This window comes from Marmota flaviventris, chromosome 8 (genome assembly GCF_047511675.1).
Source record: "Marmota flaviventris isolate mMarFla1 chromosome 8, mMarFla1.hap1, whole genome shotgun sequence".
In the NCBI taxonomy this organism is placed as follows: Eukaryota; Metazoa; Chordata; class Mammalia; order Rodentia; family Sciuridae; genus Marmota; species Marmota flaviventris.
Genome location: NC_092505.1, coordinates 78,017,861 through 78,032,899, shown reverse-complemented (window position 1 = coordinate 78,032,899; position 15,039 = coordinate 78,017,861). Strand labels below are relative to the sequence as shown.

The 15,039-nt window shown below is 31.6% G+C and overlaps 1 protein-coding gene across 2 annotated transcripts in view; it reads left to right on the top strand.

Annotated features, from left to right (window-relative positions):
* Positions 1-15,039, top strand: part of Tbc1d23 (TBC1 domain family member 23) — a 57,457-nt gene that overhangs the window by 34,627 nt on the left and 7,791 nt on the right. Inside the window, exons 10-16 of one of the 2 annotated variants that reach the window (XM_027943228.2) lie at positions 1,639-1,731; positions 4,025-4,195; positions 5,218-5,260; positions 7,014-7,123; positions 9,854-9,993; positions 11,063-11,107; positions 13,957-14,045. In XM_027943228.2, coding sequence (XP_027799029.1) covers positions 1,639-1,731; positions 4,025-4,195; positions 5,218-5,260; positions 7,014-7,123; positions 9,854-9,993; positions 11,063-11,107; positions 13,957-14,045 — 691 coding nt within the window. The remainder of the gene's footprint in view (positions 1-1,638; positions 1,732-4,024; positions 4,196-5,217; positions 5,261-7,013; positions 7,124-9,853; positions 9,994-11,062; positions 11,108-13,956; positions 14,046-15,039) is intronic. The other variant, XM_027943229.2, reaches the window with a different exon arrangement.

Here is a 15,039-nt window from a genome sequence, read left to right as displayed (position 1 = left end):
CCACTCGACTCATCTTTATTTTGGGTTTGTCTCCACATAACAGAGAAAACATTTTACCTTTGGCTTTTGGGGACTGGATTATTTCACTTAGCATGGTAGTCTCCAGATCCATCCATTTACTGGCAGATGTCATAAAGTCATTCTTCTTAGCTGAGTAATATTCCATTGTGTGTGTGTGTGTGTGTGTGTGTGTGTATCACATTTTCTTTATCCATTTGTCTGTTGAAGGGTACCAAGGTTAGTTCCATAGCTTAGCTATTGTGAATTGAGCTGCTATAAATATTGATGTGGCTGTGTCACTGTAGTATGTTGATTTTAAGTCCTTTGAGTATATACTGAGGAGTGGGGTAACTGGGTCAAATGGTGGTTACATTCCAAGTTTTCTGAGTAATCTGCACATTGCTTTCCGTAGTGGTTGCACCAATTTTTCAGTCCCACCAACAATGAACTATGCCTTTTAAATATGAGGAATTGGCATTGAGGCTATAGCTCAGCAATAGGGCATGTGCTTAGTATGCATGAAGCCCCAGGTTCAGTCCACAGCACGAAAAATAAAGAAAGAAAGAAAGAAAGAACCCACACTTCCTCCTTGTTCATTGATTCCCACAAAATAATTTACAACAGTATGGCTTTTTTAGTATTTCTAATAGTGTGTTGAATTTTCTGTCCAGCTGATAAGTTTTTAAACTGCCAGCTTGTCTGCTATTATAATTGTCAGTAATTTTTTATCACTCTTGACACAAATTTTTATAAATTGCCATATCTGTTTTCATATTTCAGCATAGCAACTGATTGTGGCATTGTATAAGGGTGACTTTAGCACATAACAATTAAATTCTGAGTAGTTGCAGAGCTAATTGAATTACATGGTTAAATGCCATAAAGCTAGCAAATGAAAATTTTATGATGATTTGCTGATAATTTTTGTCCGTTATAATCTTAATAAAAATCCAATGAGCCAGGTGACCAGTGATATTTTTCAGTACATGCTGTTAATTACTCATAGTTCCTCAGTCAACCTTGGGCATGTGTATTTGGAAGGTGGGATATATTTCCAAGGTTCGACAGTGGAAAACAGATACAGGAAGACAGGCCTTTTGCAGAGGTCAGTTGGAGTTCTTATTATAACTGTACTATGATTTAGAATTTTAAAAATATAAGCATCCCAAATATTTTTCCTGCTTTTTTTATTGTTGCATTATAGTTGCCCATAATGGTGGGATTCGTTGTTCATATTTATACATGCACACTATATAACAATATAGTTTGGCCAATATCATTGTATCTAGAATTGTGTTTATAACTATCTAGTGATAAACATTTCAGAATTGTCAGATTCCAATATAATTACTTTTATAATTCAAACTGACATTCTCTTGGTAAATATTTTAAGATTTTGAGTCAAGAACAATATATTCAGTAAATTAAAAATGTATTTTAACTGTTAAAAATGAATAGGAGTATTTAGGACCTTTAGGTTATTTTTTCATATCTGCACAAATTGGGTCCTTTAATTCTGTGCGAGATCTGTTTGTTTTAAACGTAAACTTGTTTCATCTTCTTTGTTTGTTAGTGTTATATTGTGGATTATGAGCCTCATGGCAAATTACAGTATGGCAAATGTTGTTTTCCTTTTAGGAAGGAGTCCGATTCTTTGTGGTGGATTGCCGTCCAGCTGAGCAGTATAATGCTGGGCATTTATCAACTGCTTTCCACTTAGATTCAGATCTGGTTAGTATAAATGCTGGTAAATTTTTTGTAAGAGAGAAAGTAACTTTTTTTTTTAGTTCATAATTTTATATTTATGTTTCAGATTGGGTATGTTTCTTTTTGCTTAAGGAGGGAGTCTCTGCCCTTAGAAGAAATGTTGCTCTCAGACTTACTTTTTACCCAGTATACTCTTGTAGCATCATAAAGGGTAAATGAAAACTGTTAACTGTGTCTTACTGTTGCTTACCATTGTTATGTCAGTAAATTCTAAACTTACTATGAATTACCTGTAGAGCATTTAGCATAGTGCCTTGCACCTGGTAAGTACTCTGTAAAGATCAGCTCTTATTATAATTGGATAAGACTTATAAAAGCTTTTACCATAAGCCATTTTTTTTTTACTGTAAGCACATGTACTTATGTATATAACAGACTCATATTTAGTAAGGTTAGTATTTGGCATATGAAGTACTCAGTTATTAAAATTACTGCCCTAGAGTCATTACAATTGAAAGAGTAAACTAAAAATTAAATCTTGTCAGTGAAGTTTAGTATCATTTGTAGAACTGAGACTGACATAATTTAAGTTGTTCTGGGGTCATTAGAGCCTCAGAGATAGTGAAAATAGAGGAGTAGGGAAATAAACCCCATGCCGAATATGTAGTCCACCCTTCTTCTTTTCACCTTGTCTAGAAAAGTTGATTCTAAGGCTAAAAGGAAGTGTAGAAGGGCCTAGGTGGTGTTGAGAGGAAACTAATGGAAAATGAAGTAGACGAATTCAGAGTTTTGGACTAAATCAAAGACTATCCTGGCTTGTTTATATCCTTTATGTGAATTCTGTACCTTTCTCTTCCTTGATTTCTCTCATGCTTATTTTGAAAATTTACTCTATTTATTCATTAATAACTGAATTAAAAGTTTTTCAAAGGATATCCCGAGTTAACCACTATTATCAGCTTGTTTAATCTTCTGGACTTTTAATATATATTTAACTATTTCTTTTTTTGCCGCTTGCTTTTTCTTTTTACCTATTTCTTGGCGATCTTTCCATTTAACTGTATTTGTTTTTATTTTTAATGCATAGCGGTCCATGGTAAAGATATTATTGATATAATTAATATTATTACTATGTATTTATTGCCTGATATGTATATTTGGGTTATTTTAAGTTTTCTTGTTAAAAAAAAACAATGCTGCAGTTAATATTCTTATGCTTGTTCTGTGATCTTGGGCCAAATATTTCTATAAAGTAGATTCTTAAAAGTAGAATTGTTGCGTTGAGGGATATGGGCATATAAATTTTACTAATGACCATCTAATTACCATTTATTTATTTATTTATTTGGAATTGAACTAAGGTGTATTTTACCACTGAGCTACATCCCCAGCCCACTTTACTTTTTATCTTGAGACAGGATGTTGATCTGTTTTCCTAGACTGGCCTCAAACTTTTAGCTGCCTTAGCCTCTGGAGTCAGTGGAATTATAGGCATGTACTACCACTCCTGGTACCTAATTGCCTTTTTAAAAAGCTGACCTACCTGATATTTCATAACTGTAAACTGAAGATTGTTTCATGTCATCAGCATTATTGGAAATTATTAATCTTTTTTTTTTTTTTTTAAACCAAAATGATGGGTGAAAAACAGTGGTAATTACTAGTGGAGTACCCCTGCGTCTTTTAAAAAAGTTTCCCTCTTATATGATCTGTCCTTTTTTTCTATTGGACTTTTATTGTACCTTTTATGTAGCCAATTATAATACTTTAAAAAATTTTTTTGTAGTTATTGGCATACTTGTTTCCTTGAGGGTAAGATATTTTTCATCCTTGTGTCTCTAGTACTTAAAGTAGTGTTGATAAACAAATGGTTTTTACTATTTCTGATGGTCCTCTAAGAAATAACACAACTTGTTCAGTAAACAAAAAATATAATTGTTTTGATCTATTTTTTGGTCATGGACCCTTCTATTCAGTCTTAAACTCTTTTTGCTGTGATACCGAAGCATACTGTAGCTAGTTGTGTGTTATATAAGAAACAACAAATATTTTTTTAGTAGGGTTGTATTTGTGGGGAGTGGGAGGGAGAGAGACACTCTTTCTGTGAACTTACAGCATTTTGTTCTAATGTATTATAGGCTCATTTACAGACATTTCTCTTATCCCAGGGATTACTTATAATAGCCTTTTCTTTTTACATTGTTTTCATGGTGGATCTTTAAATGTTGATTTTATTTTCCTGCAAAAATACTTCAAGTTTTGCAAATATATGTGAAACACACACTTGCCAAGTTTTTGATTTTTAAAAATTGTCTAGATGCTCCAGAATCCATCCGAGTTTGCACAGTCAGTAAAGTCCTTGCTGGAAGCACAGAAGCAGTCCATTGAGTCCGGCTCCATAGCTGGTGGGGAGCATCTCTGTTTTATGGGTAGTGGCAGGGAGGAAGAAGACATGTATATGAACATGGTCCTGGCACACTTTTTACAGGTATGCTGACATAGATTATTTCATTTTGCTCAGTTATTGCTATCACCTTGAAGAAATTTGCCTAGATAATTTTTAACTGTTATATGTATGTTCAGATTTGTCTGTATTTTTCTTCATAGCTTTTTGGTTTTGTGTCTTGCCAAGAAAGTTTGTCTTCTAGATTTTTTCACCTGTTTGTATGGTTTATTTTTATGTTTTAATTCTTGAACCCTCTGGTATTTATTTTATAAAAGAAATGAGGTAAGAATGATTTTTTTTTTCTTTTTTACAGATAGCAAACAATTTTGTTAGAAATTTGAAGTACCACCTTCTTATTACACCAAATTCTTCTGTGCATCAGGATATATTTCTGGATAATTCTGTTGTATTCTTTATGACTTCTTATGTTTTAATACTTTTTACTGTAGCCATATAATTCATTTTCATATCTTCACTTTTCAGTTGAGTAAATATGTATATTTATTTATGGCATTTAGCCATCTTTTCTTCTTCTTTTTTTTTAAATATTTTTTTAGTTGTAGATGGACACAATACCTTTACTTTATTTGTTTTCTTTTATGTGGTGTGAGAGATTGAACCCAGTGCCTCATGCATGCTAGGCAAGCGCTCTACTACTGAGCCACAACCCCAGCCCCTCTGTCATTTATTTTTCATAATTAACTACAGTATTTTTTATGTTACATTTTCATTAAGGACAAAATATTTTGAAATCTTACCACTTTCATTACATCCTAAAATACCATTTAATTAAATTTGCTTTGACTCTTGCACTATTGGGACTATATTATAAGTAAAATATTAACAATCCTGTTAATATCTATGAAGTTGTCCCCTTTTTCCTACCAACCACCAGACCTTATAATAATACACAAGGTAAATGTATATGTCTCCAGGCCAAAGTCCAGAATGTCAAAGAAAAAATAAAGTGTCCATATATTGCATTTGTCAATATTTTAGAACTATCTGAAGTTTTATTTTAATTAAATTGCATTTTGGAATAATTTTATCATTTATCATTACAGAAAAATAAGGAATATGTGAGTATTGCCAGTGGAGGATTTATGGGTAAGGTTTTAATTAATTTCTTCACCTCCAGTTTTCAGAGAAAATTATAGTGATTGTCAGCAAAGCTGATTTGAAGTTAGTTAATGGGTAGGCTCTTTCTTCAGTCATTAAGTGTTTTCAAAAAAAGACACAGCCAAAAGAAAATTTGGATAACAAACAACTGAAATAAGTGAATGTTGGGTGAAGGACTGTTTAGGAAAATGTGTTTAATTAGCTTGTGTTCTAAAAAATATATATATATATGTATTTACACACACACATGCACATATACACATGTGCACACGTGTGTGTGTGTAGTGCTGGGAATCAAACTCAGGGCCTCATGCATGGTAGGCAAGCACTGTACCACTGAGCTACGTCCCCAGTTCCTTCAAAATATGTTTTTAATAACATGCATGAAAAATTGCTCATACTATATGCCCTTGTGAAGAAGAAGGATTTGATAGGAATGGGAAATGAGCTGGAGGAATGCTTTTCACAGTATGCCCTATATAGTATTTAGGTATTTTATTATCATTTTATTTTTTAATTACTTGAAGGTATTAGCTGGTTTAAAAAGTTGACTGAAGGAATAAAATAAATAAATTGATGTTTTCAAATCTGCAGACTAATATCTGGCAATCTAGGAAAGTAAAATAATTGCCAAATTTCAAAGTCTTTGCAGGCAAATATTTGAGAATTTATGATTAGGTCAGTATAATAAGGTTTCAAAAGAACCTGCCTTATGTTTGGAAAAGAGGTATCATAAAAGTATGGAATTATAAATACTGGGGCAAATTAATGATAGGATCAAATCAATAAATGTTGAAGGTAATAGAATCTTGGGTTTTAGTTATGAGAGTCTTACTAGAAGTAAGTTCTGACCTAAATAGTTTTATGCTGTAACTTGGAGTTTTTGGTAAATTAGGATCTGTTTGCTCTTGGGTCTTTGTTGAATTAAAGATTATGGTTATCCTTCATTTGTGTATAATATTATATATTATATATAATATATAATATTCTAATTAGTTGTAGATGCATTCTACTGTCATCTACAACTAATTAGAACACATTTAAAAAACAAATACAAAAATGGATTATGATTGTCTTCTATATATCATGACCTCATAACTACCTTGTGAGGCTTACACCCAGAGGTATCTATAAAGGGATTAATTAGTAGTGTTCAGCAAGTGTTGACCTCATGTCAAGTGGTATTTATTAAATATCTTGATAACATGATATAGAATTTGGTTATTAGGCAGATAATTCTCAAAAGTATTTGGAAAGCATTATTTTATAGTAAGCTCTAGATTTTAGAAACTTTTAAACTTTAATTTTTTTAACTAAGAATAATCTTTCTTTCTATAACTATTCTTCATTATGGGAAAATTTACATCTTCTTTTACATAACAAAGCCTTCGTAGGTTTTCTGTTAATCCTTTATGTCCTAAAATTGTTGAAGAGGTATCTGTTAGTACATGAGAGATTAGTTTCCAAAGAGGAAAACAAAAACCGTACAATTATTATCACCCTTAGGGACAGTTAAAAGTTATTTTTGTACAGGGAGCTTTAAAAAGGAGGAGTAGGAGGTTTGCTCTAGTCTAAGGTTCTTTATTTCTTTATGGAAGTACCAAAAAGAAATACTTATGATTATGTCCTTTAATATTTTTTAACTCAGCTATTATATATTTGTTATACTTACCTGGTAATGAATCTTTCCAGAAGGGTTTCATAGTTCAGGTTTCGTTGTGTTTTGTTTTTCTTGTTTAAGCACTGCAGCAGCACCTGGCAGACATTAATGTGGATGGGCCAGAAAATGGATATGGCCATTGGATTGCTAGTACCTCAGGGTCAAGGAGCAGTATCAATTCTTCTGTTGATGTAAGTGTGTGTGTGGAATATGTCATCAGACTTTTAATAATTTGCAGTAAAGTTCATTAACTGCTAAACCCCTACCATAACAGAAATGATGTAAAAATATCTAAATAGAAATAATGAGGAGTCGGGACTGGGGATGTGCTCAAGTGGTAGCGTGCTCACCTAGCATGCGTGAGGCACTGGGTTCGATTCTCAGCACCACATTAAAAAAATAAAATAAAAGATGTTGTGTCCACCTAGAACTAAAAAATAAATAAATAATATGGAATCATTTTTTTGTAAGGTTAGTGAAATGATGGATTAAGCCTGCACAGCTAACCTAGCTAGAACTGTTAAGTGAGCTGGTTCCAGAAGTCTTTTAGCTTGGTCCAGCAGTATATTGGGGCTCCTATTTATATTTCCTGAACACACTATGTCTGTACCCTCCCCACCACTAATTCTATGATTAGGATTTTAGTCTAAATTCATGTGTAATATTGGACCAGCCAAAGGAAGATAGGAAATAATTGCCAGTCCTGTTGTATTTGATATTTAGTTATGGAGATATATATTACTGCAGGAGCTCTGCCATAGTAAATGTATTTTTCTCTTCTAATTTGGAAATATTTGGGTAGTGTTTTGTGCTTTTTTAATATCTCACATCATTTGAATTAGATGTCACTAAATCATGTTCTTAACAAATAAGAGTCACCTATCTAACATTTACTTTTTAAAACAGAAATGGAAAAGTGTAGTACAGGATTGTGATTACTAATTTGGACTTAAAGTCCTGCCATACTGGGGTTCAGTTTTCAAATCTATAACTTAACCTTCTTTATGATCTCCAGCAATATCTTCCAGCTATATTTTTTCCACCTATTGCAATAAAGTTGATAATAACAGAACCTTCTTTATAAGGATGACTTAAAAATGATTTGGGGATTAAATGAAAAAATACATACATAGTACCTTGACCAAACTTTTAATAGTAAGTATATTGAAGTTTATCTGTAGCCATACAAATCAAAGCAAACTTACTGTCATCTTCAGCAGATAAGGCTTTTGTAAGAATTTTGTTTTTACCTTGATTCTCTAGATATGTGAGAGGTCTTTGTATGAAAAATTAAATAGTATTCTGTTGTATGGATATATTAATAATCAGTTAGTATCCTGTTGCTGAATACTTCACTTTTAATCTTTTTCTAATACAAACATTAATACAGTTAATTTGTATAGTGATATGTTTGCATATGCCATGATTATTTAGTCATAAAAGTAGAATAATTTGATCAAAAGATTACTTATCAAAATCCTTAGAATTCTGCTGTACTATCAAATGACCCTAAAAAAAAAAAAAAAAAACCACATTATTCTAATTTATATTTCCATCCATTCCTTTGGATAAGATTTCTCTTGAAGCTTTTGTCTTCAGATTTGAAAACACTGATTGTGATGCTACTGTAGAAACTACCCTAAAGTTGTATTCTATTCAAAAGTTCCAAATAATTCCAGTTAGTTTAATTAGTTTTAATTTAGGGTATGAAGTTAGAAACATGATCTTTTGTATAGTTAATGACTTAATTATCTTAAGAATAGAAGTAAAATATGTTCACTGTAGCATCATATGTAATTAAGAAAAGTATAAAGAAAACAAAATCACCTGTAATTGCCAAGGATAATCACCTTTCATATTTTGAAAAATTCCATCAATTTGTTTACTGAATGTATATTTACCTATTTTTATATGTGTATTTTCTATTTTTGAAGTAATGATCACAGTTTATATAGTTTTGTTTTCTTTTCACTGAATATATAAACATTTTCTAGCGTTTTAAAATAGCCGAGGTTGTGGCTCAGTTGTAGAGTGCTTGCCTAGCATGCATGATGAGGCACTGGGTTCGATCCCTTGCACCACATAAAAATAAAAAAATAAAATAAAAGGTATTCTGTCCATCTACAACTAAAAAAAATATTTTTAAAAAAGTGTTAATTAAATCATAAAACAATACCTAAATCTTTTGGCACTTTCTAATTATTTCTTCTCTATAAAATCTAAAGAGGAATTAATGGACAAAAGATAGGATCACTTAAATGTTTGACATCCATTACCATATTGCCCTCTAGGGTATATGTGAATATTCCATGAAATGATATAAGAATTATACTCACTCTTATTTACATTTAAATATATCAGAATAACCTTTATTTCAAAATTAAAAGCTTAAATGAGAATGTTTTAAAAAGCAAAACTATACAAGGAATAAATATTTAAATACTTAGCAACATGAATACTAGTTTGATTATAATTTTCTTATTTTTGTAGACTAGTCTGAATTAAAGATTAGTAACTTTATTTCTTATTGAGTAAAAGAGGTAATTGCAGACTCCAAGCACTTATATATTGCCATTATATCCTAATTTTCCTTTATTCTTTACATTTTAAAAAATAGTTTTACCTAGTAAATTAGTTTGTTGGTGTCACCATAACAAAATAGCACACACTAGGTAGTTTAAACCACAACAATTTATTTTGTTGTAGTTTGGGAGGCTGATTGAGGTGTTGGCAGTTTTGATTTATACCAAGTCCCCTATATTCACATATAATCACATTCTAACGTGTGCTGGGAGTTAGGACTTCAACATATAAATTGGTGTTGATATAATTGAGTCCATAATGTGTGGCTAACCTTTAGCAGTAATATGTCTGCTGATTGTTTGGAGAACAGTTAATTTCTCTATGTTCTTGTTCTTCAGGGTGAATCTTCTAATGGCTCAAATGATAGAGGAATGAAATCACTAGTAAATAAAATGACTGTGGCTTTGAAGACAAAATCAGTTAATGTCAGGGAAAAAGTTATCAGTTTTATTGAGAATACATCAACTCCTGTGGACCGGTGAGTTTGTTAAATAGTGTGAATTTATGAGTAAAACTAAAGAGATGTGCCTTACAGTGAGTTAATGTTAGTTGAATTGAAAGTCTCTAGAAAAGAATCAAAAAGTATATTTTTTGTCAGATTATTTCATAAAGTTCACTATAATTACAGGAGTATACTTTATTGCTATAAAATTTTGGCTATAAAGATTCCTCTCACCTTTTCCAACAGAATCCTACATTCTTAAGTTTAGATCATTATATAATTTTGTTCACAAATATAAGCTAACTCCATTTTTCCGGTGAATTACTGATTGGGAACATGACAAACAGTTGCCAAGCAAGTTTTAGGATGTTTGTTAAACTACTTCTCATTATTAATATCTGTGAGTTTTTATTTTTCCATGTGTTAGTCTAATTGATCATTCCTTGTTCCTATACTAAAGCTAACCTTCTAACACAGAATTTGTTTCTAGGCAAGCATGATTTTGGAAACGTATTATAATATTTAATTTCATTCTTGTGTCTCATAATATCCTAGGAAAGTTGAAATATTTGATTTTAGGAACTGAATGTCAGGAATTTGTTTTTTGTCCCTTTATTAAGTATAGTACTAATGCATACAAAAGTATACTTATTCCCTTTTTGTAAATAGCAAAGACAAATGATACATTTTTTTGTAATCTAAAAATTGTTCCTTATCTAATAACTGATAATTGTTAAAACATTTTATCAGTCCTGACAGATATTTGCTTACTAAAGTTTTATCTGCTCTGTAAAGCCTCTTTTGGTGCTTTTGAATTATAGTACTATTATTTCTACTTTTAATAGCATGAACATTTAAAATTTAATTTTAAAATGCACTTGTTGTATAGACTAGTGATAATCATAAGTTGTTGTCTTTGTTAAAGTATCACTTGAAACTGACTTTTCTTCATTTTTCTTTGTGCTTGGGATGATTGAAGTATTTTTTTTAATAATATACACCTCTGGCTTAGAAAAATTGATTAATTATATTTTTGTTTTAAAGCTATTGCATTTTTTTTTTTTTATAATCATTTTGTTCTGTCCTCTGCCTTGATTTGCTGTAGAATGTCTTTCAATCTTCCTTGGCCAGACAGATCATGTACAGAGCGGTAAGCCAATGAGTAGAGCAGCTTTATTGAACCTTTGTTTTCCTTTAGCATGCCTCATGCCATCTGTAAGCCTTGTGCTGTCTTGGCTAAAATTTCATGCAGCTACTTGAAAAGCTACTTTTCTCATTCTGCTTGTAAGAGTGTGTCATGCTGATGAATCTGTTTTTTTGTAGTAGTTGTTTTTTGTTTTTTGCTTGCATGTTTCTCTCTTTCATTCCTCAGATGAAAATCAAACTCATTCAAATCCAAGGACTTAATAAACACTGCAGTTTTTATTCTGAGGTAGGGGAAAGTGAACCAAACAAAAGGATATATGTAGTTAAAAGTTAGCAGGGTATTAGATTTGGAGATGATTTACTCATTCCTTTCACCCTAACAGAAAACTATATAGCACTAAAAATGGAACTTTTTTTTGAACAAAAGTCCAACCATTGTCATTTCATTAATTTTTAGCCAGTCTTACATAAGAAATATCTTAGTAATTTATAGCATTATTGTTCATAAAAACCTAATTGTGTTATAGATTAGTAGTGAGAGACATTTTTTAGGATTGTTTATTTATACTTGCTTTCTGGTTCAAGCATTTATTATAAGCATGATCTTTGTTACTTTTTGTTTATGCTTTATATCAGGAGATAACCTATGATTTAATCTTATAGAATTTTATCATTTAGATGACACCCAAGCTTTTTTAGAAAAAGCTCTTACATTTTTCTTTGCCTTTTAATAGAAAGCTGAATTTCAAAGATCTTTGAACTATTTTTCATTTTTATCTCTTTCTGTGTTCATCAACTTTCCATTACTATAACAAAATACCTAAGATAATTGGCTTAAAAAAGATAAAAAGTTTATTTTAGTTTGGAAGGTTTCCCATTGCTTTTAGGCCTGTAATAAGGCTGCGTGTCATGTTGGGAAGCACATAACAAAACAGAATTGTTTACCGCATGGTTTGGATGAAAGAGATAAAGAGGAAGGAGTGTGGCTCATGCATGTAATCCCAGTGAGGCTGAGACAGGAGGATCAAAAGTTCAGAGAGAGCTCAGCAATTTAGTGAGGCCCTACACAATTTAGCAAGACCCTGTCTCAAAATAAAAAAAATAAAAAAGGGCTGGGGATGTGGTTTGGTGGTTAAGTGACCCTGGGTTTAATCCCCCATACCAAAAAAAAAAAAAAAAGAGAGAGAGAAGTGAGGTCCCACATCCTTTTAAAGGGTATATCTTAAATGATCAAAGACTTCCTAGTCAGTCCCACCTCTTAAAAGTTTCCGCCACTTTACAATAGCACCGAGCTAGTTACTAAGCGTTGCCACATGAGCCTTTGGAAGGATATTCCAGATCCAAACTAAAGTACTTGAATGAACAGTTTAATAATTTATGAGATAATTTTACAATAGATATGTTTTAACATAAAATCAAATGATTTTCTAACTTTTAATTCAATCAAACCTTGAGATTACATACTGCTTTCAACCTAATTTATAATTCCCAAACAGTATCTGTTACACTATAAACTATCACTAATTTTTTTCTTCCTCTAGAATTTTCTTCTTTCTGTTTTGGTAAAGACTTAGGCCAATTTCAACAAAATTAGGTTATAGTAAGATGTTTATTGATGATATGTATAAATTACTTAAATATAAATTTGATTTCTATCTTCTGGGAAAACTGAATTCTAAACTAAGTAAAGACATGTGACTTGATTTCCCCCCCCACACACACACATTGGACTATCTCTTAAAAACAGAAGATGCTGAATGTCTTCATATATGGTAAAGAAGAAAAATGCTAGAGTCTTGCTTTATACTGGATAATCATAACTGAACCATATCCTGCAAATAATTCAATGTTTTCTTTCCAAGAAACATGTAGCATATTTTGTTGAAATATTTTAACTTTACCTTTTGGTTTATTTGGGTTTACCTGAAAAGAAGTAATCAGGTGTTGATTTTTATTTTAAAAAGAGAGGTCACTCTTCTGTAAACAAGTTTGAGTGTATATGTTCTTTATACTTCTGCCATTTGAAAAAGAAAGGAAGATTAATTTTTGTGATTTATATTTATGCAATAGAAGTAGAATCTTAGTTTCAATTGAAATAATATAACAGTAATAAAAAATGGGAAGAAAAACTCTTGGATATGTGGGAGAAGTTTTGAGTCAGGCATGGTAGCACGTGCCTATAATTCCAGAAACTTGGGAGACTGAGGCAGGAGAATGGCAAGTTCAAGGACAGTCTCAGCAACTTAGACCCTGTCTTAAAATAAAAAAGGTTAGGGATATACCTCAATGGTAAAATAGTAAAAGGCCCCTGAGTTTAATCCCCAGTACAAAAACAACAACAACAAAAAAGTGTCTTGAGCATTACTTTTGGAGTTTGATTATTTCATACCATAACCTGTTTTGCCTAATAAACGTGTATATAGTACTTGCTAATACCAGCCATTATTCTAAGGGCTTTACAACAGAATTAGCTGATTTAATTGCCCCAACAACCCTGAAGGGTAGATATCATTATTACCATTTTACAGATGAGGAAGCAGAAGTACAAAGAAGTTATAGTTTCCTAAAGCCAAACAAGTCTAAACATTGGTTTTAAAATTAAAATTCAAATTGTTTAAAATTTAATTTTTGCAGATTTAAGAGCATTCAGTCTATCAAGTCCTTATCCCCCTTTTGTCAGCATAATTTCTTTATCTTCTTTCAGTTTCCTTAACATAGCTATTCTAAAGCTCTGGGTGGTACATGGGAGGCAAAGAATATTTACGTTTTGCTCAAATATTCAAATGATGTTTGGTGAAAATTTTGACAACTTCTTAAGTGATGATTTCCTGTTTTAAAATTTTTTCAATACAGGCATGTCAGCAGCAGTGACAGAGTGGGCAAGCCTTACCGTGGTGTAAAGCCTGTTTTCAGCATTGGGGATGAAGAAGAATACGACACAGGTATAGTAATACACTTTTCTACAGACTACTTTCCTCAGTCACCAGGAGTCACTAACGGGGTCATCCTGGGACTAATGACATTTGCTTTATAAAACAGTGACATTCTGTGGAGTTGGAGAGTCTATGGATTTCTGTTGAGAGTTTGGTTTAAGATAAATGTTCCTATGAGAAATCCAAGTAGAAATGTTGAAGTAGGCTTTTGACTGTAGAAATCTTCAGCTGAGGAGAGTTCTGATGACCTTGTGGAGTTATCAGTATAGGTGCTATGTTTGCATGTAAATCCCTTTGATCACCCACTAGAAGACTGAAGAGTTGTGGGACTAGATTTTTTTTGCCTTTTGAAATTGAAAGATAGTATCCTAAAGTGCCACAAGATGGGGATATTGTACAGGGAAAGTTATTTTCTTTGTAAGCATCTTTATATTTTTAAAAATAATTTATTACTTTGGTTTATGATTCTATGACCCAGATTATCCAGATTAATTAATAATAATTAATTTGTGTATTGAGTTAGGAAAAATACCAGCATATAAATGTATAAAATGAAAAAAAACTTATATCTCATCTTGCCTTTTCTACTTTGTAGTATATGTTGCATATTTCCATTTCAGCCTGTATATCTTCTCATTCTCTATCATATATCATAATTTATTTAAACAGTCTTCTGATTTACACTGGTGATTTTCTTTCTTTCTTTCTTTTTTTTTTTTTTCTATTTCAAATGGCCACAGATATTTTTATACATAAATCTAGATGACCTTTTGAAAGTATAATTGTAAATTTTTAGTAGTAAGATTACTAGATTAAAACTTACCACATATGACCTTTTAATAGCTATTAATAAAATCACCCTCTGGAAAACTTGCATTGGGAAAAATATACTATTTCTAATTATTTCATTTTTTTTCTCCCCCCACCCCCACCCCCCGTTTTCTGTTGGCATCTCCTGTTATCTCTGTCTGAATAGTCTGCTTCTTCCTGAATATGTAAACTT